This window comes from Pagrus major, chromosome 5, assembly GCF_040436345.1.
Source record: "Pagrus major chromosome 5, Pma_NU_1.0".
Lineage (NCBI taxonomy): Eukaryota > Metazoa > Chordata > Actinopteri > Spariformes > Sparidae > Pagrus > Pagrus major.
The window spans coordinates 24,115,686-24,142,829 of NC_133219.1; the positions used below are offsets into that span (position 1 = coordinate 24,115,686).

General features: G+C 40.1%; 4 protein-coding genes across 4 annotated transcripts; all 4 read right to left on the reverse strand.

Moving 5' to 3' along the window:
- Positions 1 to 23: 23 nt before the first annotated feature.
- LOC140995660 (uncharacterized) lies at positions 24 to 14,716 on the reverse strand. Its single transcript, XM_073465741.1, has 9 exons — positions 14,464 to 14,716; positions 13,155 to 14,069; positions 11,893 to 12,821; positions 9,459 to 9,624; positions 7,815 to 8,673; positions 3,329 to 3,522; positions 1,874 to 2,134; positions 1,587 to 1,745; positions 24 to 1,425 (listed from the first exon to the last, which is right to left on the reverse strand). Exons 1-9 carry the CDS (start codon positions 14,633 to 14,635, stop codon positions 578 to 580), a joined length of 4,503 nt encoding a protein of 1,500 aa, XP_073321842.1. The 5' UTR covers positions 14,636 to 14,716; the 3' UTR covers positions 24 to 577.
- Positions 14,717 to 15,341: 625 nt separating this feature from the next.
- LOC140995756 (uncharacterized) lies at positions 15,342 to 17,586 on the reverse strand. Its single transcript, XM_073465835.1, has 2 exons — positions 17,334 to 17,586; positions 15,342 to 17,053 (listed from the first exon to the last, which is right to left on the reverse strand). The coding sequence occupies exons 1-2, from the start codon at positions 17,503 to 17,505 to the stop codon at positions 16,122 to 16,124; spliced, it is 1,104 nt and encodes a 367-aa protein (XP_073321936.1). The 5' UTR covers positions 17,506 to 17,586; the 3' UTR covers positions 15,342 to 16,121.
- A 927-nt stretch (positions 17,587 to 18,513) lies between these two features.
- Positions 18,514 to 21,119, reverse strand: LOC140995758 (uncharacterized). The gene is made up of 3 exons (XM_073465836.1): positions 20,868 to 21,119; positions 20,144 to 20,716; positions 18,514 to 19,630 (listed from the first exon to the last, which is right to left on the reverse strand). Exons 1-3 carry the CDS (start codon positions 21,037 to 21,039, stop codon positions 19,299 to 19,301), a joined length of 1,077 nt encoding a protein of 358 aa, XP_073321937.1. The 5' UTR covers positions 21,040 to 21,119; the 3' UTR covers positions 18,514 to 19,298.
- A 696-nt stretch (positions 21,120 to 21,815) lies between these two features.
- LOC140995755 (uncharacterized) lies at positions 21,816 to 24,431 on the reverse strand. The gene is made up of 2 exons (XM_073465834.1): positions 24,345 to 24,431; positions 21,816 to 24,122 (listed from the first exon to the last, which is right to left on the reverse strand). Exons 1-2 carry the CDS (start codon positions 24,346 to 24,348, stop codon positions 23,014 to 23,016), a joined length of 1,113 nt encoding a protein of 370 aa, XP_073321935.1. The 5' UTR covers positions 24,349 to 24,431; the 3' UTR covers positions 21,816 to 23,013.
- Positions 24,432 to 27,144: the final 2,713 nt, after the last annotated feature.

The window sequence follows — 27,144 nt, forward strand, 5'->3', positions numbered from 1 at the left end:
TATGAACGGGGAAAAAAAGGAGGTTAAACAAAGCTTGATGCCTTTATTGACAACGAATGCACTACTTCATACTTCATTACACTAAAATATTGTGATCTCTTCTCAATGGGAAATTGTATACATTCACTTACAGACATGTAGCTATCATAAAAGGGTATTTCATGCAGTAGGTGAACAAGTCTTCACAGGAGTTTCAGCTCGATGTTTCTCCTCTGGATATTGATCGTCAGGTGTTTTTACAAGTATGTCATTTAAATAAACTATGACCACGAACTGCAAGAACTGCATCATCTTATACATAATTTGCTAATACAAGGCCTCTGTGACAAACAAAGCTATCTTCTCCCACAGTTGTTGCATTTATATGACTTCTCACTAGTGTGGGCTCTTCTCGTGTTGACCATCAAGGCACCATTAAGTCAGAAAAACTCTCAAGTTTTGCAGGTAAACGACTTTTCACCTGTGTGGCTTCTATGGACTTTCAAATCACTGCCATGTCAGAAATATTTTCCACGTTTTTCAAGAATGTGGCTTCTCACCAGTGTGGGTTCTCATGTGCCTTTTCAAGCATGAAATGTCACTGAATCTCTTCTTGCAGGTCGGGCAGACGTACAGCTTCTTTGTGGATTCTCATGTGGATTTTCAAGGCACCACCACGTGGGAAATCTTTTCCACATACCACACAAGAATGTGGCTTCCCAGTTGTGTGTGTTTCCATGTGCCTTTGCAATGCCGAAAAGTTAACAAATCTATTCCCGCAGGACTTGCAAAGGTACGGCCTCTCACCTGTGTGGATTCTTGTGTGAACTTTCAAGCCACTGCTAAGTCGGAAGTGTTTACCACAGGTGTGGCAAAAATACGGCTTCTCACCAGTGTGGATTCTCATGTGCTCTAACAAGGCACAATTACGTGTGAAACGTTTCCCACATGTTTTGCAAAGGTACGGCTTTTCACCTGTGTGCATTCTCATGTGTTCATAAAATTGTGACTTAAACTTATATTCTTTCCCACAGTAGTCACATTTGAAAGACTTTTTACCTGTCTGAGGCTTACAGTAAATCTCTGACCTGTTAGGTTTGTAAACATTATTACTGTAACTTTCGCTTTTGTAATGTCCTTCCTTTGGTTCTAGCTCTGCATTTCTAGTTGATCCTGAGTCTCCATGCTTGCCTGCTTGACTCTCAGCTACATGAGAGTTGTCAGAAAGGAGCAGATGGTCACTTTCAGGAGTCAACATTGAGGTATCAGTCTCCAGCTTCACTACAAGCTGCTGTCCCTCCTGGCTGGCGCAGAGTTCCTCCTGTTCCTCTTTAATCTGTGGAGGCTCTGGGTCCTCTTGGTCCAGACTGGAGTTCCTCTCCTGGTCACAGAGCTGCTGGTCAGCCAGAACTTCCTCCTCCCTATGAACATGTTGCTGTTGAAGCTCTGCAGGGACCAAAAACAACAGCAATCAAGGCTTCTGTCTTCAAAGACATTTTTAACATCTCACTGGAGACGTGCCATGAAGTATAAAAAGCCGACATGCGAGCTAATAATAAATCGAGTTCCTCTGTTGAGTGTTAATAAAACAATGAAGTTTTGCACACCTATTCTGTCTAATGTTGTTTCAGGTTTCCAAATAAAAAGTCTGTGCTGATGGTCGATCTCTTCCTTGTACTCGACTAGACTGGAGTTCCTCTCCTGGTCACAGAGCTGCTGGTCAGCCAGAACTTCCTCCTCCCTGGAACCATGTTGCTGTTGGAGCTCTGCAGGGACAGAGAACAACAGGAATAAAATACTGTTATGATGATAAAGAAAAAAAGTAGAGGATTGGGATTTTATATACATGTGTACGTTTTCTGTGTTATTAATATAATACCTAAATAATGCTCACCTATCCTTTGTAACTTTATTTCAGGTTTACAAACGATATCCAGCAGTCTGCGCTGACGATCGATCTCTTCCTCGTACTCGACAATAGTTTTTTTAAAAACTCTGAATATTTCTTCAGCAGCAGCAGTTAGTCGCTCGTTGACAAACTCTCTCAAATACTCAACTGAAGACATTGTTGTTACATTAGAATTAACAAGTTTAAAAGATAGACTACTCTTTGAGTTAACTGAATTAACCAGTGAAGGTAAAGTTAATGAAGGTTCTCAGTCATCATTGTAAATCTAGGTGCTGTTTCGTAGGCAACTGGACTTGTTTCAGTTTCTTGAAGACGTTTCACCTCTCATCCAGGAGGCTTCTTCAGTTTTGACTAACTGGAGGGGAGTTGGCTGGCTTTTAAACTCTGTGTGGGTGTGTTCTTACAGAGTCGTTAGGGCCACTTGTGGGTCGTTGGTCAAACCAGTCTTCATGTGGGTTTCTAAGGCTAGGTGCGCCCAGGTGTGAATGGTTGTTAAGCTGTCTGGGGAGAGAACTCAGTACAGCATTGTAGGTAGGTGATAAGTAGTGTCGTAGGCTGCATTGAACAGCATATACTACATTCATCATGTAGTGTGGCCGAGGTATATTATGGGCAACTGCTGGAGAAAACTCTGACTGGGAGAAACACACATCCAGTGACTGAAGTGCGGGCACTTCTATATTTTAATCTTTGGCATACTGTGACTTTTCCTCACACCTCTCACAAGGTGTCAGTACTCTTTTATGCCCATCTCCCTATCAGGTCCTCATTGAGATCATGTCTCTTTTCTGTTCTCGGCTGCCCGCTCCTCTTGTCTCTCCTTCTGCATGCCACTCATTAGGAAAAAATGCTGTTTATCCAAAAATCCTTAGATCAGTATAGAGTATAGAATTCCCTATCACAGAGCTCTTTTGACGATTAGTAAAGGACAATGAGAACCCTGGAGTTTTCCTTTTGTATCAAGCAGCAAAAAAACCCCCAAAAAACCCCAAAAACATGTCTGGTGATGTGACTACTGCGCATGTTCACATTGTGATGTCGATGCTGAACCGTCTGTATGAGATCTTCTATGCTTTGCCAAATGAGAGGCATCAAAGTATCTTTTCCCGCAGATCTTACAAAGGTATGGTTTCTCACCAGTGTGAGCTCTTCTCATGTGGATTGTCAAGGCATCTTTACGTGAGAAACCTTTCCCACATATTTTGCAAAGGAACGGCTTCTCACCTGTGTGGATTCTCTGGTGAATAATCAAATTCGAATTAAACTTAAAGGCTTTTCCACATGTGTCACATTTAAAAGACGATTTACCCGTGAAAGCATTACAGTAAATCTCTGACCAGTTAGTGTCGTATACATTATTAATGTGACTTTCATTGCTGTGATGGCTTTCCTTTAGGTTTGTCTCTGTATTCCCAGTTGATCCAAAGTCTCTGTGCTTGCCTTCATTCTGATCTTGACTCTCAGCGACATGAGGGTTGTTACAGATGAGCTGGTGGTCACTTTCCTCATAAGTAGGAGTCAACATAAAGGTATCAGTCTCGAGCTTCAGTACAAGCTGCTCTCCCTCCTGACTGATGCAGAGTTTCTCCTGTTCCTCCTTAATCTGTGGAGGCGCTGGGTCCTCTTGGTCCAGACTGGAGTTCCTCTCCTGGTTACAGAGCTGCTGGTCAGCGAATTCCTCCTCCTCTGTACAGACATGTTGCTGTGGGAGCTCTGGACCAACAGAGAACAAAAAGAATAAAGGTCTCCGTGTTCACATATAACTTTAACACCTCACTGGAGACATGCTATGTGCCAGCATGCTTCAAAACCTCCATCATCATCCCCAATCCCGCAAAAACCAAGAACCACTGGACTAAATGACTACAGATGTGTCGCGCTGATCTCTGCGATTATGAAGTCATTTGAGCACCCTGTGTTGTCCCATCTGTTGCCACTGACCCATTTCTGGACCCCCTGCAGAGCAAACAGTCCTGTAAACGATGCACTTAACTTCTGTGTTCTCACAATACAGGTAACATGCATATTCAGTCTTTCTACGTCTGTTCCCACGTGTCTTTTCCTCATACATCTCAATCATCCTGAAATTATACACACGTACACGAGCCATCTCACCATCCCCACAATTTACTATAAAGGCTCTAAACACGCCTTTATAGTTTGCATATAAAGGGCCAGAATTTAGTTTAGTGTTGAGGAGAAATGTCAGAAGGAAAGAAGAAGTTGAAGAAGATGAAGCGTAATTGTATGGACTGTGAACTTGAAGTAATGATTAATCAAACTGACAGACAAAAACAAGTATTATTTTGAGCTAGTGGAGGAGGAGAGGGGATGAGCGGTCATCATTGAGTGCTAAAACATCAGTATGGTCCCTGAGAGATCACTCTAGCCTAAATTGCGCATTGGTAATGTCCCCAAGCAATGACAAAGCAGCCATTGTATCATGTGGCACAGCCATTATGCACGGCTACAGCCGGTTACACCTGAATGTATTCTTACTCCCCAATAATACAGGAAAACAATCTTTATTTACGTACATAAAGATCATGTATTTATGTTTTATTTACATAAAGATCATTATCATTATAATTATTATAATGCACACTGACAAACATATTTACAGAAGACAGTAAAAACAAGGGTAACAACTCGCACATCACTGTGTAATCATAGTGAAGTTTTAAAAAAAAAAAAAACTATATGTAATCCTAACTCAATTCAGTGAAAAATCCCTAATGAAATGTCACGCTAATTTACACTTTTCTTATCCTTTTTTACCAACTCGCAACATCACACTAATCAGACGCGCATGGTGTTAAAGATGTGTACCAGTACGCACATTTCTCACCCCTGTGGATGTTTATGCATTCAGAAATCTGCATGGAAAGTGGCCTAAATACAGTTATCATGTGTACGCATGGTTTATACATTTGGCCCCTGGACTCCTGAGGGACCTCTGCCAGGATCCTGTAGGTGCACTAAAGCTCTGCATCCTCCTGGCTCAGCTACAGGACAAGCTCTTCCAGCAGAATGTGCACAGTGCAAATACTATTAAACTTAACTTTTGTACACTCCTGTGTCTGTATTTTGGCTCATTCTCACAAAACAAAAACAAAAAAACCTGTACAACTCTCACTCAAATAATGGGGACATTGTATATCTTTTTTCTAAAAGTATTATTAATGCCTCTTGACTTGCAGTAACGCTTGTATCTTCAGTCTATTGTCTTCACACCAAAGCAAATTTCCTTGAATGTGAAAAACTACTTGTAAAATGCGAGCAATTGATAATTCGAGTTCCTCTCTTAAGTGTCAATAAATAATGAAGTTTTACACACCTATCCTTCGTAACTTCACTTCAGGTTTCAAGATGATGTCCAGCAGTCTGCGCTGACGGTCGATCTCTTCCTCGTACTCGACGATAGTTTTAGTAAAAACTCCGAATATTTCTTCAGCAGCAGCAGTTAGTCGCTCGTTGACAAACTCTCTCAAATGCTCGACTGAAGACATTGTTGTTTAATAACCTACAGTATAATAACAGAAAACCTCTTTGTGTTAACTCATTTGAGCCATGCAGGTGAAGCCACTGGCGCCCTCTGTTTACTTCCGCTGGATGTTACACCATTATGTTCCGACAGTGGAATTTATGGAGGGGCTCTTGTGGTTCCGCTTCACAGACCTTGTTTTTTTTTTACCCTTTGCGTCAGATCTGCAACTAGTTATCCCTGTATCATTTTAGCCGTATAAATATACTTGTGCTGTGTTGGATGACATTTCCCCACTTGCTGCTATTTTAACCTGGAAGTGGAAAATATATACTGTATTTAACTCGACAAATATTATTGATACTTATTTAACAAAGACATTTCATTTAGTTTGTTGTACGTTTATTTCACAGCCATATTACTTTGAAAATGAATAAAGCAAATAAATGTACCAGCATTGCAAACCGGTTCTTTCACTTAAGCGGCAGCAGAAAATTTGTTAAATTTAAAGTGTTAATTACATTTTGTGCGTCAACCTTAAAGCCCAAGATAACAACTTTTACAAGTTGAACCAAATAAAACAATAAAAATATTTTTTTAAGATTAAGATTAAGATCGTCTTTATTTACTTGAGGTGCAACAGTACAAGTATGAATCAGAAAAATATGCAAAGAAATATCAAATAGAAAATAAATAGAAAAACACAAGATATTTACAAAAAGTTAAGTCTGTAAGACCCTCTCACATTTAGCAACTGCTATTAACATGGGTGGGTTCTCCTGTGGATTGACAAGGCACTACTACATTTAAAATCTTTCCCACATTTTGCATGAATGCAGTTTCTAACCTGTGTGGGCTCTCATGTGGACTTTCAAGTTACTGCAATCTCGGAAACCTTTTCCACGTGTATTGCAAGCATATGGTTTCTCACCTGTGTGGACTCTCAGGTGGGCTAACAAGGTATCACTACGCGAAAAATCCTTCCCACATGTTTTGCAAGTATACAGCTTTATTCCTGTGTGGATTCTCAGATGCCTTTTCAATGCTGAATTGACATTGAATCTTTTCCTGCAGGTCTTGCAAATGTACGGCTTCTCACCTGTGTGGGTTCTCATGTGAACATTTAACTGTGCCCTGGACTTATAATCTTTCCCACAACTGCCAAATCTGTACAACTTGACAGAGCAAACTTGACCCATTAATTTTGTCTGCAACTGTCTGAAATACTATCCTTACAAACACATCTTTAAAGAACACCTAAGAGTTTTCCTCAGTAATATTAAGAGTGTAGGATTATCGACCCTGCATTTTATTTGCATGTGACTGGAAAACCTCCAAGCCAGCCCGGTGTCTTCACGTCACCCCCCTGAGAGTCATTAAATGACTCTAAACAAACCGGGACATCATCTCCAGGACATCAAAAGAACTCAAACTCCAAACGGCAAGATGGTTTATTGCAGGATAGGGCACCCAACTATCTGATAAACTGTCACCAACTCCACCTCTTCGGACATGGCCCAGAGTTCACAAAAAAGTGTGAACTGCTCTCTCAGGACCTCGGACCCCAGGGTGCTGTGGCCTATGTAGATACTAATCTACATGCCTGTCTGCTAACTCACTCTACAGTACTGTTCATCCAAGAGCAGAAGGAACCATCCTTGGACAATATGTGTTAATTTTAATTCCGTTTCATTCCATTGGTACGGACACTTTTGGTTTTCACAATCGCACCTGGGAGGCGCATGGACGTCTCGGGTTGGGAGGCTGAAAGAAGCTAACAATATTTGCCTTGTATGTAGTAAATTATATGTAGATGACCTAAAATTAACCTCAACGCAAAAAAATACATCAAGCTCAGATTTATTTTTTTAATTGAAGCTTTAGAGCGGATAGCTTTAGACTTCACTGTCAATCTGGTATTGTTACATTATCACCTTACATGGCTTTTTTGTTAGAATAAATACATGAGATAAAAAATAAACATCAAAACACCATGCTGCACACCATCTACAGTTTGTGTTTGTCCTCCAACTCTTAAGTATGTCAAGTTGAACCAATAACAAAATGCATAAAAGTACTAAATAAAATAACATGCTGCAGAAAAGAAAAGACTCGTTGGCACGGTGACAAAATAAGTGAGCCAGCATCTCAGCTTCAGAGAGTTCACAGTCCACTTATATAACTTTAGTATATAAAAATAGCTCAAAGGTTTAACAAAACTTTCATTGTTGAAAATATACTACTTCATTGGTGAACACGTCTCCACAGGACTTTCAGCTCGATGGTTTCTCCTGTTTTTGCTGATCCTCAAGTGTTTTTTTAATTATGTGATTTCAGTAAAAGTTTTCCCACAAGATGTACAATTATGTGGCTCCTCCTTTTTTTCAAGTTCCGGTGCATTTTGACCATGAACCACTACAAACTGAACTGAAAATTCATGGCCACTTGCCTGTGTGCAACTTAATATGGCTTGACAAATCAGACCTAATGACAAATCCTTTCCCACAGAAGTTGCAGATGTAGGGTTTCTCACCAGTGTGGGCTCTTCTCATGTGGATTGTCAAGCAATCGTTGCGTGAGAAATCTTTCCCACATATTTTACAAAGGTACGGTTTCTCACCTGTGTGCGTTCTAACGTGGACCCACAAGGCACTGCTTTGTTTGAAACCTTTGCCGCATATTTTGCAAGTATACGGCTTCTCACCTGTGTGGGTCCTTATATGGATGTTTAAGTCTGATGTCCGACTGAATCTTCTCCCACAGGTGTCGCAAGAATATGGCTTCTCACCTGTGTGGGTTCTCATGTGTACATTCAATTTGGACTTACAGTTGAAGGACTTTCCACACGTGTCACATATGAAAGACTTTTTAACTGTGTGAGAATTACGAATGTCCGACCAGTTAGGGTTGTACACATCATTACTGTAACTTCCACTATTGTGAAATCTTTCCATTTGTTCTGACTCTGTATCTCTAGTTGATCCTGAGTCTTCATGCTCGCCTTCTTTCTGATCTTGACTCTCGGCTACATGGGAGTTGTCAGAGAGGAGCTGGTGGTCAATTATAGGTTCAGGTTCACTGTGGTCACTTTCCTCATAAGTAGGAATCAACATAAAGGTATCAGTCTCCAGCTTCACTACAAGCTGCTCTCCCTCCTGACTGGTGCAGAGTTCCTCCTGTTCCTCTTTAATGTGTGGAGGCTCTGGGTCCTCTTGGTCCAGACTGGAGTTCCTCTCCTGGTTACCAAACTGCTGGTCAGCGAGAATCTCCTCCTCTGTACAGACATGTTGCTGCGGGAGCTCTGCAGGGACAGAGAGCAAAATAAATTACAGACCCTCTTCGGTCCTGGTATCAACATCTGTCCTGAATAAACCAATCACAAGCGGACAGCTCCAAGTACAGGTGTGAATCTGCCCAAGACTCTTTTGGCATGAAACTGAGATCTAAACACCACATTCAGAGGTGGTCCGGGTCGCATATGACCACATTCTTTTCGCAGTGAGCTTTAGTATCAAGCAGTAAAAAAGTTGTAGCGTGACATGTTTTGAGTTCATTTGACTTACTCTACACTGCACATCTTACCCACCCCAAACTCCCTTGGCAAACTGTTGGATTTTGGGAGTTTTGTTGATTAAGGAGAGGCTTAAATAACTTTTTTCAAAACTGAAATGGCAAATTCTAACTCACTCGTCCCTTGTTTCAAATTCGGCATTAAATGCAACACATTAAGTTGAGTCTTTCCTTGTAAAAGTGTAATCTTGTTGTAGCATCCCTGTACCGGCCAGTCTGTCTAAAGTGCATCTTACCTGCAAAGATTTAGCAGCTGTTTGAACACACTGTCTCACCTGATTTCACCATTTACACTGAATTTGTGAAAGAAGACAACATGTGTCTGACTTCCAGACCATCAGTCCTTTCCCCTCTACTTTTCTCTTCCCCCAAATACACCAGCAGCTGCATCATTTACCCAGGACCTCAAGTGGGAGCTGCACACGAAGATGAAAATGCAGCTATGCGAGCAAAAAAAAAAAACACACATCGACTCCCCCCAGTTTTGGTTTTTTAAAGTAATAACATTTTACACACCTATTCTGTGTAACTTTATTTCACGTTTCAAAACGGCATCCAGCAGTCTGCGCTGACGGTCGATCTCTTCCTCGTACTCGACGATAGTTTTTTTAAAAGCTCCGAATATTTCTTCAGCAGCAGCAGTTAGTCGCTCGTTGACAAACTCTCTCAAACTCTCGGCTGAAGACATTGTTGTTTAGCTACAATTAATGTGGGTCGAAGTTTAGCTGATTAGACTAATTTGTTAATGTTAACTGAATGTGTTCATGCAGCTACACCGACTGGGGCCTGTCTTCTGTTTACTTCCGCTGGTTGTTACACTATCATGTTCCGGCAGATTTATTTTTTTGTTCCGCCTTCAATTGGTATTTTTTTTTTTTTTTTGCATAAACACGTTTCTGGACTATATTCCTATATTCGCACTGTAATACACCGGAGATTGTCAGTCATGTAATGATGAAGTGACAAGGGAATTAATTTCAGCACTAGAACATGGGGAACACAGTTTTGCATTAAGTAATTTGCTGGGAGAGTGAGCATGGAAAGTAGTCTTCTAATTAACTACTTAAAGATTTAATATGTAGGAATTCTGCATTAAAATGTCTAAAGACGATGAGGTCTTTGTTATGTATTTAGTTGAGTTGTGTACTTCCCACAATGTTCAAACCCAGAGAAAGCACGAGGGAGTGTCCGGCAGTGTCTGACACCAGGACATTAGTCAGCCAATCCATTGAGTCCTGGGGGTTGCAAAATGGGGCCTCTGTGGATTGGATTTGTTCTGGCACATCCTGCAGGTGCTTGATGGGATTGGGGTTGGGGGAAAATCAGGTCAACACCTTGAGCTCTTTGTCTTGTTGTCTTGCCATTCCTGAGCAGTTTTTGCAGTGTGGCAAGGTGTACTTCTCTGCTGGGGGGACCACTGCTACTGGGGAGTGCTGTTGCCGTGAGAAGCTGAAGGCCTACTTGGTCTGCAACAGTGTTTGGATGAGTGATTTATATCAAATTGCCTCCACATGAATGCCAGAACCCCAGGTCTCCAAGCAGAGCATTTCATTGTGACGTAAGGATCAGTGTTGCTCACTTCACCTGTCAGAGGCTTTAATGTTGAGGCTGATCAGGGTTTAGTGACCACATGGAGAGACCTGAATACATTTGAACGGGCCCTGAGTGGCTAACCTGGAGCATCAGGAGGTATTATTTAGCTCCAGTATGAAAAGTTGTGAGTTAAAGTGGGCTGGTCAGAACCATTAAACTCCTGGGCTGAAAATGAGTCCCACTCAAGCCCTGCATTTGAATGATCAACACAAGGGTAACACCTCCCATTCATTTTTTCAGCCTTTAAAAAAATGAATTTTGGTCAAATATTTGGAGTGCTGTGCTTATAAACAAACCAATAAAGAAATCAGCCTCAGAAATATTAAGAGATGAAGAAAGAAAAGCTTGCAAATCTAAGGAATCTTGAGGAAATAGTATCACCAAGCGTTTACACACTATAGAGTTAACATCTTGATCATCATTGAATTTTGAAGCAGATTTAATTGTTTTTTTAACAGTAGGCTACTTGAAATCATTACAATGTCTTTTTCACATTCACTATACGTAATATATTTGTCTGAAATGTATAAAATCCTATGTACGTAATATAAAATGAAACTCCGCAGGGCACAGATACATCAAAATCAGAACATTTTCTTTTTAGCTTTAGCGCTTTAGACTTAAGTGTGTATCTCAGATTATTACATTAGGACCATACATTAAAAAAGAAAGTACAGCAGAACACCATGCAGCACACTACATCTAAAATTAGTGTTTGTCCATTAATTCAATACCACCCAATAAAGTACATCAAGTTGAACCAGTAGCAATATACATAAAATTATAAATAACATTTTGCTGAAAAAAGAGAAGACTCTAGTCTCCAGACTCTCAGCTTCAACTTCAGTTTATAGTCCGCTCACATAACTGAGGTAGTGTGTGAAAAATGTACAACTTTAACACACTCACAAATTATGTCCTCTTCTAAATGGGAAATTGCAGACAATCAATTACAAGAGACGTAGCTACTGTAAGTGCATTTTATTCAGTAAGTGAACATGTCTTCACAGGAGTTTCAGCCCGATGGTTTCTCCTGTGTATATTGATCCTCAGCTGTTTTTTTCAATTATGTATTCTTTTAATTATGTGATTTGAGTAAAGGTTTTCACACTTGTGCTGCAATTTTGTGGCTCCTCACTTCTGTGACTTCTTGTGTGTTTTGTTTTGGAGTAACGCCTATCCACACATTTGATGACAAAATTTACATCCAAAAATCCCTAGTGCACTCACTGATGCACAAAGTATAATTTCAGTTTAAGGTACCTTTTGTTGCAGTTTAACAGCTTTTCAAAAGTGTGTGCTCTTCTCAAATTGTCTTTCAAGGTACCATTAAGCCTAGCAGCCCCTCCAACGTTTAGCAAGTAAACTGCTCTTCATCTGTGTGGATTCTCATGTGATCTTTCAAGTTACTGCCAAATCTGAAATCTTTTCCACACATGGGGCAAGAATACGGCTTCTCACCTGTGTGGATTCTCCTATGCCTTATCAGTGCTGAAATATGACTGAATCTTTTCCTGCAGATCTTGCAATGGTACGGCTTCTCACCTGTGTGGATTCTCATGTGAACTTTCAAGTCACCGCCACTTCGGAAATCTTTTCCACATGTGTTGCAAGAAAACGGCTTCTCACCTGTGTGGGTTCTCATGTGGACTGTCAAGGCACTACTACGTGAGAAACCCTTCCCACATGTTTTGCAAGAATACGGCCTCTCACCTGTGTGGACTCTCATGTGAACTTTCAAGTCACTGACAATTCGGAACTCTTTTCCACATGAGATGCAAGAATATGGCCTCTCACATGTGTGTGTTCTCATATGCCTTATCAATGCCGAAATGACAGTGAAACTTTTCTCGCAACTGTCACATTTGAAAGGCTTCATACCTATCTGAGTATTATAGTAAATCTCTGACCCGTTAGGTTTGTAAACATAATTACTGGGACTTCCGGCTTTGTAATGTCCTTCCTTGGGTTCTGGTTCTGTCTCTCTAGTTGATCCAAAGTCTCCATGCTTGACTTCATTCTGATCTTGACTCTCAGCTACATGAGAGTTGTCAGAGAAAAGCTGGTGGTCACTTTCCTCATAAGTAGGAGTCAACATAAAGGTATCAGTCTCCTGCTTCACTACAAGCTGCTCTCCCTCCTGACTGGTGCAGAGTTCCTCCTGTTCCACTTTAATCTGTGGAGGCTCTGGGTCCTCTCGGTCCAGACTGGAGTTCCTCTCCTGATTACAGAGTTGATGGTCAGCCAGAACTTCCTCCTCCCTATGAACATGTTGCTGTTGGAGCTCTGGAGGGACAGACAACAAAGGAAATAAGATACTGCTATGATGAAGACTTATTGATACCTCACTGTGCAAAAAGACTTTTGAAAGATTTGGGAGAAGTAAATACTACTGTTTAATGATCAAATGATCAAAGCTTGGTTGCTTTATTGACAAGGTACTACTTCATTACAAAAACATGTTCTTCTCATGTTTACTATCAAGGCTCCATTAAGTCTGTAAGACCCTCTCATGTTTAGCAACTGCTATTAACCTGTGTGGGTTTCTCCTGTGGACTGACAAGGCACTACTACATTTAAAATCTTTCCCACGTGTTTTGAATGAATACGGTTTCTCACCTGTGTGGACTCTCATGTGGACTTTCAAGTCACGGCCATCTCGGAAATCTTTTCCACATGTGTTGCAAGAATATGGTTTCTCTCCTGTGTGGATTCTCAAATGCCTTTTCAATCCTGAAATGTCACTGTATTTTTTCCCGCAGGTCTTGCAAATGTAAGGCTTCTCACCTGTGTGGACTCTCAGGTGGGCTGACAAGGCATTACTACGTGAAAAACCTTTCCCACATGTTTTGCAAGAATATGGCTTTACACCTGTGTGGATTCTCATATGGACTTTCAAGTCACTGACAATTCGGAAATCCCTTCCACACGTGTTGCAAGAATATGGCTTCTCACCTGTGTGGATTCTCATATGCCTTTTCAATACAGAAATGACAGTGAATCTTTTTCCACAGGTCTTGCAAATGTACGGCTTCTCACCTGTGTGGGTTCTCATGTGAACATTTAATTTTGACTTACACTTAAGGTCTTTTCCACAACTGTCACATTTGAAGGACTTTTTACCTCCATTACTATTACAGTCAATCTCTGACTGGTTAGGTTTGTAAACACTTGTACTGGGACTCCTGGTCTTGAAGTGTCTTTCATTTGGTTCTGGGTCTGTATTTCTAGTTGATCCAGAGTCTCCATGCTTGCCTTCATTTTGATTTTGACTCTCAGCTACATGAGAATTGTCAGAGAGGAGCTGGTGATCACTTTCTGGTTCAGGTTCACTGTGGTCACTTTTCTCGTAAGCAGTCTCCTGCTTCACTACAAGCTGCTCTCCCTCCTGACTGGTGCAGAGTTCCTCCTGTTCCTCTTTAATCTGTGGAGGCTCTGGGTCCTCTTGGTCCACACCGGAGCTCTTCTCCTGGTTACAGACCTGCTGGTCAGCCAGAACTTCCTCCTCCCTATAAACATGATGCCGTGGTAGCTCTGGAAGGAGAGAAAACAACAGAAATAAGCTACTGCTACGATGTTAAGGGAAAAAAAGTGTGTCTGCAAGTAAATTAGAGGAGCGGGATGTCTGCACAAGGCCATTTGGCAAAAGATACAGCAGTATTCACTGCCGTACCACTGGACTACACAGCAGCTCTTTCCTCAGGCTGTGAGACTCCTCAATTCAGCCGCCACACTCCACTATGTAAACCTTTTATTTTTTGATGTATCATAAAGGGACCTAAACTAAATTTCGTCCTACAACCATAGTGTTATAAAATGACCACTGAATGAACCACTGAGCCTTTATGTACCTTTGTACATAGGCCCTCCTTAAGGAAATTTATATTTTTTATATGTGGAATTACTGTGTTATTACAATAATACAGACCTATCGCGTGTAACTTTATTTCAGGTTTCCAGATGATATCCAGCAGTCTGCGCTGACGGTCGATCTCTTCCTCGTACTCGACGATTGTTTTGTTAAAAACTCTGAATATTTCTTCAGCAGCAGCAGTTAGTCGCTCGTTGACAAACTCTCTCAAACACTCAGCTGAAGACATCGTTATGGGATTAAGAAAATCAATAATAATCTGCGTCACTACAACAAAATCGTCCTCCAGTTACTTCAATATATGTCTGCAGCTAAGTCTGCTAGCGGTTTTGTTGTTTACTTCCGCTGGGTGTCACGTTGTTAAGTTCCGACAGTGGACGTGCGGGAGCTTTTCGTTCCGCTTACAACTGAAGACATTTTATTTAAAGCTTCTCTGATTAATGTCATCAGATGAACATCTACCTCGCTTCATTCCACAACTACACTTCGTACTCTTATAATATCTACGACATACAGCCATAATATAGCCACAAATAATCATTTTGCGGGGTGACCTGTCAAAGCCAGATATTTATATATATTTGATTTTATTTACTGAAGTCGTAACGTGTACAAATTTGTTTTGTAGCAGCTAGTTGAGGTGGAACTCAGTTGTACACGTTTTACAAATCATGAGACAGATTAAAATAAATCTTATTTAGTAAGGTTTATACATTACTTTCTTAAATATTTACCTTCAAAGTAAGCAAACTATTGTAACTTCAGCTGTCATACAAATGTTTCTGGGTAGATGTGGTGAATAATTATAACACTGCCTTCATGTTAACAATCATGCAAGGGCGAGGACAGTATGTGTGACCACATGGAGAAGCCTATTCCTTAATACATTTTGAATGATCAACACAACAACAAAAAAGGTACTTTCACAGAATTGATCATTTTTCTCCTTTTATTTGGGACGTTTGTGCAAATTTTCCATTAAGCATATAAGAAAATATAAGATATGAATGTATAAAACATAAAAAAGTAAACAAAACAGCAGCACTCCACATAGCACACCATCTACAATATGTGTTTGTCTGTCAACTCTTCCCACTAAACAAAAAGTACATCAAGTTGAACCAGTAAAAAAAACACATTAAAATCTAAAATGAAATCACATGTTGCAGAAAAAAAGAGAAGACTCTAGTCTCAAGACTCTCAGCTTCAACAGTTAACAGTCCACTCACATAACTGAGGTAGTGTATGAAAGAAATTCAATAGTTAAACAAAACCTCATTGTATTGTTGAAAATGTACAACTTTAACACACTTACATATTATGTCCTCTTTTCAACTGGAAATTGTATACATTACAGAAATGTAGCTATTGCAAAAGTGTATTTTATTCAGTCAGTGAACACGTCTCCACTCGATGGTTTTCCTGTGTATATTGATCCTCAGGTGTTTTTTTAACTATGCAATTTGAGGAAAAGTTTGTCCACTGATGCTACAATTATGAAGCTCCTCACTTCTATCCGCACAGAGCTGATCCATACACCATATGATGACAAGATTTACATCACAAGGACCCCAGTGCACTCACGGATGCAGAAGTATCATTTTGGTTCTAGGTATCTTTACCCACAGCTGTTGCAGTTTAACAACTTCTCACAAGTGTGTGCTCTTCTCAAGTTGATCTTTAAAGCACCATTAAGCCTGGCAGCCCTCCCATGATTAGCAAGTAAACTGCATTCCATCTGTGTGGATTCTCATGTGATCATTCAAGTTACTGCCATATCGAAACTCTTTTCCACAGGTTTTACAAGAATACGGCTTCTCATCTGTGTGGATTCTCATGTGCCTTTTCAATGCTGACAGGATACTGAATCTTTTTCTGCAGGTCTTGCAAAGATACGGCTTCTCACCTGTGTGGATTCTCATGTGAACTTTCAAGTCACCGCCAATTCGGAAATCTTTTCCACATGTGTTGCAAGAATATGGCTTCTCACCAGTGTGGGTTCTCATGTGGACAGACAAATTATTACTATTTCGGAAATCTTTTCCACATGTGTTGCAAGAATACGGTTTCTCATCCGTGTGGATTCTCATATGCCTTTTCAATGCTGAAATGACAGTGAATCTTTTCCCGCAGGTATTGCAAATGTACGGCTTCTCACCTGTGTGGGTTCTCATGTGAACATTTAACTGTGACTTAGACTTCCACTCTTTCCCACAACTGTCACATTTGAAAGGCTTCTTACCTGTCTGAATATTACACTGAATCCCTGTCCTGGTAGGTTTGTAAACACTATTACTTGGACTTCTGATTTGGTAATGTCTTTCCTTTGGTTCTGATTCTGTCTCTCTAGTTGATCCCGAGTCTCCATGCTTGTCTTCATTCTGATCTTGACTCTCAGCTACATGAGAGTTGTCAGAGAGGAGCTGGTGGTCATTTTCCTCATAAGACGGAGTCAACATAAAGGTATCAGTCTCCAGCTTCACTACAAGCTGCTCTCCCTCCTGGCTGGTGCAGAGTTCCTCCTGTTCCTCTTTAATCTGTGGAGGCTCTGGGTCCTCTCGGTCCAGACTGGAGTTCCTCTCCTGATTACAGAGTTGATGGTCAGCCAGAACTTCCTCCTCCCTATGAACATGATGCTGTTGGAGCTCTGGAGGGACAGAAAACAACGGGAATAAGATGCTGCTATGATGTTAAGGAAAAAAAGTGCAGACTCTCAAGTAAATTGGAGGAGTTGGATGTCTGCACAGAGCCTAAAGCATACTGAACGACGACACCCACCCACCACGGGCAGTTCACCTGCTGCCATCTGGCAAAAGATACAACAGTATTCACTGCCATACCACCAGAATACAGAGCAGCTTCTTGAAAAACGAGGTTTTTTAAATGTGGAATTACTGTGTTCCCTGCGTTATTACAATAATACAGACCTATCGTGTTGTATTTTATTCCAGGTTTCCAAACGATGTCCAGCAGTCTGCGCTGACGGTCGATCTCTTCCTCGTACTCGACGATTGTTTTGTTAAAAACTCTGAATATTTCTTCAGCAGCAGCAGTTAGTCGCTCGTTGACAAACTCTCTCAAACACTCAGCTGAAGACATCGTTATGGGATTACGAAAAACAATAATAATCTGCCTCACTACAACAAAATCGTCCTCCAGTTACTTCAATATATGTCTGCAGCTAAGTCTGCTAGCGGTTTTGTTGTTTACTTCCGCTGGGTGTCACGCTGTTAAGTTCCGACAGTGGATGTGCGGGAGCTTTTCGTTCCGCTTTCAACTGATGACATTTTATTTAAAGCTTCTCTGATTAATGTCATTAAATGAACATCTACCTCGCTTCATTCCACAACTACACTTCGTACTCTTTTATAAACTACGACTTGCAGCCATATTTTCTATTTCTTTACAGAGCTACATGAGCTGGTGGTCATTTTCCTCATAAGCAGGAGTCAACATAAAGGTATCAGTCATTACTACAAGCTGCTCTCCCTCCTGACTGGTGCAGAGTTCCTCCTTTGGGAATCTTTTCCGACGGTTGTTGCACTTAATAGCTTCTCACAAGTATGGGCTCCTCTCAAATTCACTTTCAAGGCACCATCAAGCCTGAAAACACTCCCATGTTTAGCAAGTAAACTGCTATTCCCCTGTATGGATTCTCATGTGAACTTTCAAGCAACAGCCAAATTGGAAATCTTTCTCAGGTTTTACAAGAATACGGCCTCTCACCTGTGTGGATTCTCATGTGCAGTTTCAAGTGTTATGTCGATCACAGGTCATCTTTCAACACTGCTGAACTGAATATAAGGTTAATATCTGTCATAAATACTATATCTTATCATAAATCAATGAAATGATTGATAGAATTCCACTTTTATGCTCCAGTACCTGAAAGAGAAGGGAGTTTACATGTCTCTCTGCTTTCAATTAGCGTTGTACTGTACATCGGCCTCGCTCTATTTCACAGGAATATTTGATTGTGTTGTATGTTAAATTTTCAGCAAAGTAAATGCTGTCAAGTTAATGAATTGTCCTAGAAAGTACAATATTTGCCTTTAAAGTGTAGTAAATTATATCTTTAGATCATAAAATGACACTCCTCAAAGCAAAAACAGCTCAAAATCCAGCTTTATTGTTAGAAGTCATAAAATTAAAAAAACAGCAGAACACCATGTGCACCATGTAGGACTTGTGTTTCTCTGTCAATTCTAAATACTCCTTAAAAACAAATAGTATATCAAGTTGAGCCAATAACAAAACACATAAAATAAGAAGACAGGATGCAGAAAAAAAGACAGTTCAACGAAACTTTGTCTTTGTAGAAAATGTTCCACTTCATTATGCTTACATGTTGTGACCTCTTCTCAATGGGATATTGTATACATCACATCACACAGATGTAGCTGTACTGATGTATCTTTTCCCAAGTTGCTGCATTTACACGGCTACTCACAAGTGTGGGCTCTTCTCAAGTTGACTATCAAGACATCTTCAGGCCTGAAAACCATCTCAAGTTTAGCAAGTAAACTGTTCTTTAGAGTGGATTCTCATATGCCTTTTCAATCTCGACATGTCAATGGATCCCTTCCCACAGGTTTTGCAGCGGTACGGCTTCTCACCTGTGTGGATTCTCATATGGACCGACAAGGCACTATTGCTTCTGAAATTTTTCCCACATGATTCACAAGAGCATGCCTTCTCACCTGTGTGGGTTCTCATGTGGCTTTTTAACTCTGATGTCCGACGGAACCGTTTCCCGCAGCTATCGCACGAATACGGCCTCTCATCTGTGTGGGTTCTTATATGATTGTTCAAGTCTGATGTCCGACAGAATTTTTTCCCACAGGTGTCACAAGAATATGGTTTTTCACCTGTGTGGATTCTCAGGTGTACATTCAAATTGGACTTAAAATTAAAGGCCTTTCCACATGTGTCACATAGAAAAGACTTGATCCTGATTCTCGATCATTGCCTACCGTCTGATCTTGACTCTCAGCTACATGCGAGCTGACAGAGAGGAACTGGTGGTCACCATTTGATTCAGGTTCACCGTGGTCACTTTCTTCATAGGGACCAATCAACATGAAGGTATCAGTCTCCGGCTTCACTACAACCTGCTCCCCCTCCTGACTGGTGTCCCCTTGGTCCAAACTGTAGTTTCTCTCCTGGTTACAGAGCTGCTGGTCAGCAAGAACCTCCTCCTCCTTATAATCATGCTGTTGGAGCTCTGCAGGGACAGAGAACGGTAATAAGGTTGCTGCTATGATGCTGCAGACACGCTGAAAGAGAAGGGAGTTTACGTGTCTCTGCTTTCAATTAGGGTTGTACTGTACAATGTACTTGTACCTCGCTCTATTTCACAGGAAAATGTTGCTGTTTTGTGTGTAAAATAGTGATCAAACGCTGTCTAGTTAATGAAGTGGCCTAGAAAGTACAACACACGTAGCTGTATCTTTTCCCAAGTTGGTGCATTTATATGGCTACTCACAAGTGTGGGCTCTCATATGCCTTTTCAATCTTGAATTGTCCATGAATCCTTTCCTGCAGGCTTTGCAAGAATATGGCTTCTCACCTGTGTGGGTTCTCATGTGGACTAACATGCTACTATTATGTCTGAACTCTTTCCCACATGTTTGACAAGAATATGGCTTCTCACCTGTGTGGGTTCTCATGTGGACCCACAAGGGACGGCTTAGAGTGAAACTTTTCCCACATGTTTTGCAAGTATATGGCCTCTCACCTGTGTGGTTTCTTTTATGAATGTGCAGGTCAAATGTCCGCATGAATCTTTTCCCACAGGTGTCACAAGAAAACGGCTTCTCACCGGTGTGGCCTCTCAGGTGTCGATCCAATCTGGACTTATGCATAAAAGCTTTTCCACATATGTCACATCTGAGAGATTTTTTTCCTGTCTGAGTATTACAGTGAATATCTGACCTGTTAGGTTTGTTAACATTACTACTGTGACTTTCGCATTTGTGATGTATTGTCTTTGATTTTGTCTCTGTATCTCTAGTCGATCCCGAGCCTCCATTCTTGCCTTCTTTCTGATCTTGGCTCTCAGCTACATGAGAGTTGTCAGAAAGGAGCTGGTGGTCACTTTCCTCATTAGCCGGAGTCAACATAAAGGTATCAGTCTCCGGCTTCACTACAAGCTGCTCCCCCTCCTGGCTGGTGCAGAGTTCTTCCTGTTCCTCTTTAATTTGTGGAGGGTCTGGGTCCTCTCGGTCCAGACTGGAGTTCCTCTCCTGGTCACAGAGCTGCTGGTCAGATTGAACCTCCTCCTCCTCATAAACATGCTGCTGTTGGAGCTCTGCAGGAACAGAAAACAACAGGAATAAAATACTGTTGTGATGATAAAGAAGAAAAGTGCATTAGCACAAGTGTATTAGTACTAGTATAGAGGCCCTATTTAAAATAACCTTAATCGGATTACACATAAATAATACATACATATTTCATACCTATCCTATGTAACTTTATTTCAGGTTTCAAGATGATATCCAGCAGTCTGCGCTGACGGTCGATCTCTTCCTCGTACTCGACGATAGTTTTGTTAAAAACTCTGAATATTTCTTCAGCAGCAGCAGTTAGTCGCTGGTTGACAAACTCTCTCAAACTCTCAGCTGAAGACATCGTGTCTTAATTACAAATTCATTACTTTACTTAGCTACTTAAACAAATGCTGCTAGCGCTTGATCTGTTTACTTTCGCTTGGTGTCACGTTGTTCAGTTCCGACAGTGGACATGCGTGAGTTTTTAGTTCCAGCTTCAACTGATGGCATTTTATTCAAAACTGGTGTCACTTTGGTGCTTTTTTTCTGCTTCTTTGAACTGACAAACGTGTTTTTGTTAGTTCACAGAAATTACTTTGCAGAAAAATGAAATAAGAAATTGTGATAGGAGTACTGAGTTTATTTAAGTAGATAGCCTACACCACAATACGATGTATGGCGCATGCAAAATGTGAGCAAAGTAAAAGTAGAGTTTTATTAGTATTGTTGACAAATTATGAAGTTACAAAAAATACATTGAATTGTTGATTTTGCAGATTGACTCGTGTCAATGTCAAATATTTATATAATACTTGATTTTGGTCACAGTGGTACAATGGTTAGCACTGTGTCCTGGGTTCAAACCTTGCTCAGGTAATGTCTATTGTGAGGAGTTATTATAGTATGTAGTGTTTGCTATATGACCATTAGTACCAGATATATTGATTGAAATTACTTGAAATCATTACAATGTCTGGTAATCTTCACATCCACTGTGTGTAATACATTTGCCTGAAATGTAGTAAATCATAGATATGTAATATAAATGACTCCTAAAGGCACAAATACCTCAAAATCTTTTTTTTTAAATGGAGCTTTAGCTTTTAGTGTGAATCTGGTATAACTACATTATTAGAATCAGAATCAGAAATACTTTATTGATCTCCAAGGGGAAATTGGTTTGTTACAGTAGCTCTGTCTAGAATAGAAATATCACACTACAGAGAGATTGAATACAATATAAATAGAGAAGACAATGACAGACAAGAGTGATTAAAATAAAAATGAAATAAAATTTGCATTGAACTATGGGACAACTATGTGTATGTGCATTTATTAACATAATTGCTATCTATGACGGTAGTTAACAGTGTAAGTAATAAATAAATGCTTCATAAATGCTAGCAAATAACATTCGAATATTGCACATGATATTGCATGGAAAATTGATGGGAAAACCTTATGACCTTACAACGCTTTATTATTAGAATACAGGAGGTAAAGAAAAACAAAAAAACAGCAGAATACCATCTACAATTTGTTTGTCCGTCAATTCTAAATCCCTCCAAGACAAAAAGTACATCAAGTCGAAACAGCAACAGAACACACAAATATATTCAATGAAATTACATGTTGCTGAAAGAGAGAAGGCTCTAGTCTCTAGACTCTCAACTTCAGAGTTTACAGTCCACTCACATAATTAACTAGTAGTGTATGAAAATAATTCGATAGTTAAACAAAACTTGACTGTATTGTTGAAAATGTACTATTTCATTACACTAACTCATTGTTATCTCTTCTCAATGGGAAATTCTATACATTCAATTACAGACATGAAACTACAGCAAAGGTGTAATTTATTCAGTAGGTGAACTCGTCCCTTCAGGCGTTTCAGCTCGATAGTTTCTCCCGTGCTTACTGATCCTCAGTTCTTTCAATTCAGTGATTTCAGTAAAAGTTTTCCCACTGGTGCTGCACCTCGAACAACTTGAACTCAATCATCTCCCACATCTTTTGCGAATACAAAGCTACATGCCTGAATGTGTCCTCATATGCCTTGCCGACTGAGACAAAAAAAAGGCCTGAATACAATCACATATGGATGCATATACAGACAGCAGTAGATACCATAGATAAGTATTAATTCCGTTTACAGTACCTCCTGAAGTCCGCTTGGAGGACAAGTTCACACGAGCATACATATTCTGTAGCATGTTGGCCGCGTGTGGCAAAACAAATTACGTGGAGTTACATGGATGTCATACAGCTTCTCATAAGTGTGAGCTCTTCTCAAGCCGACTATCAATGCACCATTAAGCCTGAAACCCCTTCATGTTTAGCAAGTAAACTGCTTTCCACCTGTGTGGGTTCTCATGTGAGCTTTAAGGCCACTGCCAAAATGGAAATCTCTTCCGCATGTGTTGCAAGAATACGGCTTCTCATCGGTGTGAATTCTCATGTGGATTGGCAAGGTTCTACTACTTTTGAAATCTTTTCCACATATTTTGCAAGAATACGGCTTCTCGTCTGTGTGGATTCTCATGTGAACTTTCAAGTCACTGCATTGTCGGAAATCTTTTCCACATGTGTTGCAAGAATATGGCTTCTCACCCGTGTGGATTCTCATATGATTTTTCAATGCCCCATTGTCACGAAATCTGTTCCCGCAGGTTTTGCAAAGGTATGGCTTCTCACCTGTGTGGATTCGTTTGTGGACGGACAAGGCGTTCTTCTGTGAGAAAAATTTCCCACATGTTTTGCAGCAGTAGGGTTTCTCACCTGTGTGGGTTCTTATATGCATTTTCAATCCTGACATGACAACAAATCTCTTCCCACAGGTCTTGCAAAGGTACGGCTTCTCACCTGTGTGGATTCTCAGGTGGATTGACATGCCAGCCCTGGATTTAAAACATTTCCCGCATATTTTGCAACAATATGGTTTCTCGCCTGTGTGGACTCTCAGGTGTACATTCAATTCGGACTTGTCCTTAAAAACTTTTCCACATGTGTCACATTTGAAACACTGTTTACCTGTCTGAGTATTATAGTCAATCTCTGACCTGTTAGGTTTGTAAACATTACTGTGACTCTCGCTTTTGTGATGTCCTTCCTTTGGTTCTGGCTCTGTATTTCTAGTTGATCCTGAGTCTCCATGCTCGCCTTCATCTTGACTCTCAGCTACATGAGAGGAGAGGAGCTGGTGGTCACTTTCTGGTTCAGGTTCACTGTGGTCACTTTCCTCATATGCAGGAGTCAACATAAATGTATCAGGCTCCAGCTTCACTACAAGCTGCACTCCCTCCTGACTGGTGCAGAGTTCCTCCTGTTCCTCTTTAATCTGTGGAGGCTCTGGGTCCTCTTGGTCCAGACTGGAGTGCCTCTCCTGGTCACAGAGCTGCTGGTCAGCCAGAACTTCCTCCTCCTTATAAACATGCTGCTGGAGCTCTGCAGGGACAGAGAACAGGAATAAGGTTGCTGCTATGATGCTGCAGACTGTACCACCAGACTACAGAGCAGCTTCTTTCTTCAGGCTGTGGGACTCCTCAATTTAGCCTCCGCTATCTCAAATAATTACAATAAGTACACAGGTACTATTAAAAAAAATTGGGATCATGTATGGAGTTACTGTTTCCTGTATTACTACAATAATACATAAATATGACATACCCATCCTGTGTAATTATTTCAGGTTTTCAAATGATATCCAGCAGTCGATCTCTTCCTCGTACTCGACGACGGGGTTTTTAAAAAACTCTGAATATTTCTTCAGCTGTTAGTCGTTCGTTAACAAACTCTCTCATATACTCAACTGAAGACATTGTGTCTATATTAAAAAGTTCAATAACAATGTCATCTTCTAGTTAATTTAGTATATGTATGCAGCTAACGCTACTTGCGCTTGTGTTGTTTACTTCCGCTGGGTGTCACGTTGTTAAGTTCCGACAGTAGAAGTGCGAGAGTTTTTCGTTCCGCTTTCATCTGATGACATTTTATTCTACACTTGTCTGATTGTTGCCAGTAACCAGGATAGACTACATCTACCTCACTTAATCACACAAGGAAATTTGCCTAAACAAACAAACAAACAAACAAGAACAAGAAAAAAAAAACCTACTTCTTACAGCCACCTATTTGTTTCTTTACGGTAAATAACTTTGCCATAAAAAACTAATAAGTCGAATAAGTATATCATTGGCAGTATTTATTTAAATTAAGACAAATAATCATTTTGCAGGATGGCCTCTGTCAAAGCCAGATATTTAGGCTAGATTTTAATTGCTGATGTCATAACGTGTAAAGAAAATTATTTTGCAGCAGCTATCCGTGGTAGCACAGTTTTCTTTTCAAGCCACAGGACAGATTAATACTTTCTAATACGTTTTCTTTTAAAACAAAACAAAACAAAAACAAACAAAAACCTTAACCCTGCGAGGTAGTCTTAGCTATAGTCTAGCTATTGACATATATCCTATTGGTAGTATATATATATAGATTGTTTCAAACTAAATGAAAACCTGAATGTGCCAACGTGTTACAATTAAAGCAGTTAACATCCAATCCTGCATAAAATGCTGCGCAGGCTCAGCTGATCCTTATTTTGTATCAAGCTGGTGTTTGCTTGCTTTCATCTTTATTATTAATAATTATATTAATATTATGGAAAGAAGTTTGACTGTGACTTGTCTTTTTTGATGCTGACAACACTTTAGATAAATGTTCAGATTCCCCTGCCACTCAATCATTATTTTGTGACCCTAACCAGCCACTTTCATAGACTGTTTACCAGCATTTGGTTTGTGGTTGGTGCTAATTTCCAGTGCCTGTCATGTGTATATGTTATAATATGTTGAGCTATATATAAAACTTGGTTATGAAACAGTCTCAGTTTAACACCAATGCCTCTATCTATCACCTACATAGGCAAACACAACCATCAGCAAGAAGATTGACTGTTTCTATAAAGACAGTTATTCAAAATCCTGTCACTGGATTGGCTTCCAACTTCTCTCGATTGGCTAAGTCATATAATTAAAACTATTTTAAGGCACAGTACTGAGGATGAATTGATGAGTCTCACAGCCTGAAGCAACAAGCCGCTCTGTATAGTCTGGAGATACATCACTTTAAAAAAGTTTGGACCTACTTTGTTTCACCATTATCATATTTCGTCCATAACAGCCACCACAATTAATAAAAAATGAAAGTTTCTTGTAGTAGATTTAACTTTACAGATGTTTTGGGGTGCATCTTTTAACATGGGGACGACAGACACAAATTACCCATTTATACTATCACTGGCTTATTCATATTTAGCATGTTTTTTCCTTATTTATTTTTTGATCAAATTGCTAAACTAATTGGCTAAAATAAGCTGCAGTTGAAGTCTGAAGCAGAAACCCCCTTCTGTGTCAATTTGGTGACACAGAAAATATGTTTGAGTGAAATGACCCTTTAATTTCCAGCCTCACTCATGCTGCGTTCATGTCGCATGGAATTGGAGACTTTCGAGGCTGATACGACTGCGAATCTCGCAGTAAGTTTCTTTCTCAAAACTCCAAAATAACCAACTCGAAACTAAATTACAACAAAACTGCCAGTTTGTCACTCAAAGTTGAGTGCTGAAGCCAAATATTTAAGTTCAGTTCATGCAAGTTTGGTAAAATGGGCTCCAACATATTCCCTATTAACTAAACACCATCATTGATCAAAATGGTTTGCTATAATGATCCCAAAGGTTAAGACAACTACCAGTGTGGAGGCATGGGCGGAGAGGCTTAAAAATAGCCTATTTTACCAGCAAAAGGGGAGGGGAAGGGAGGAGGACCACAAAACTTTGTGAACCACATGATCAGACGAAAGAAACGGCAGTGTTGTGGACACTGAAGTTACAAGGTCAGTGTTTATGAATTTTCTGTTTAAGTCTCCTAAATTTCTAAGTATATTTACTAAAAGTATAGTATATAGTACAAGCAAGAGTGTGGGGAGTGACATTTAGCTGCTAGATAAAGTCTGAAATGGCTGTGCTATTTAAAGCCTGGCTGACAGCTATGTTGGACCCATAGCTTCATGTCGAGTATGTGTGGTGCAAAAACATGGCAGTGCTGTTGATAGTAGTGACATACAAACAGACACAATAATGATAACAATGATCAACTTTATTTGTACTGCACCTTTCAAAACTTCACAGTGGTGATAACAGAATCCAATAAAATAACATATAATAAAAGCATTTATATGCAGGTAACAGTAAACAAAAGTAAAGCATTTGATAAGCAGTGGTGGAAAGAGTACTGAAAATCTGTACTCAAGTTGTAAAGGTTACTGAGAGAGACAAGGAAAGTCTAATTTTTCCCATTATGTTACAATACAATACATGTACATTATTACAATTTTTTATTATAGAGCAAGTATTTTAGGTAATCCAGTAGAATTTTGTGACAACTCTTTAGTATGAGACAAGATTTTT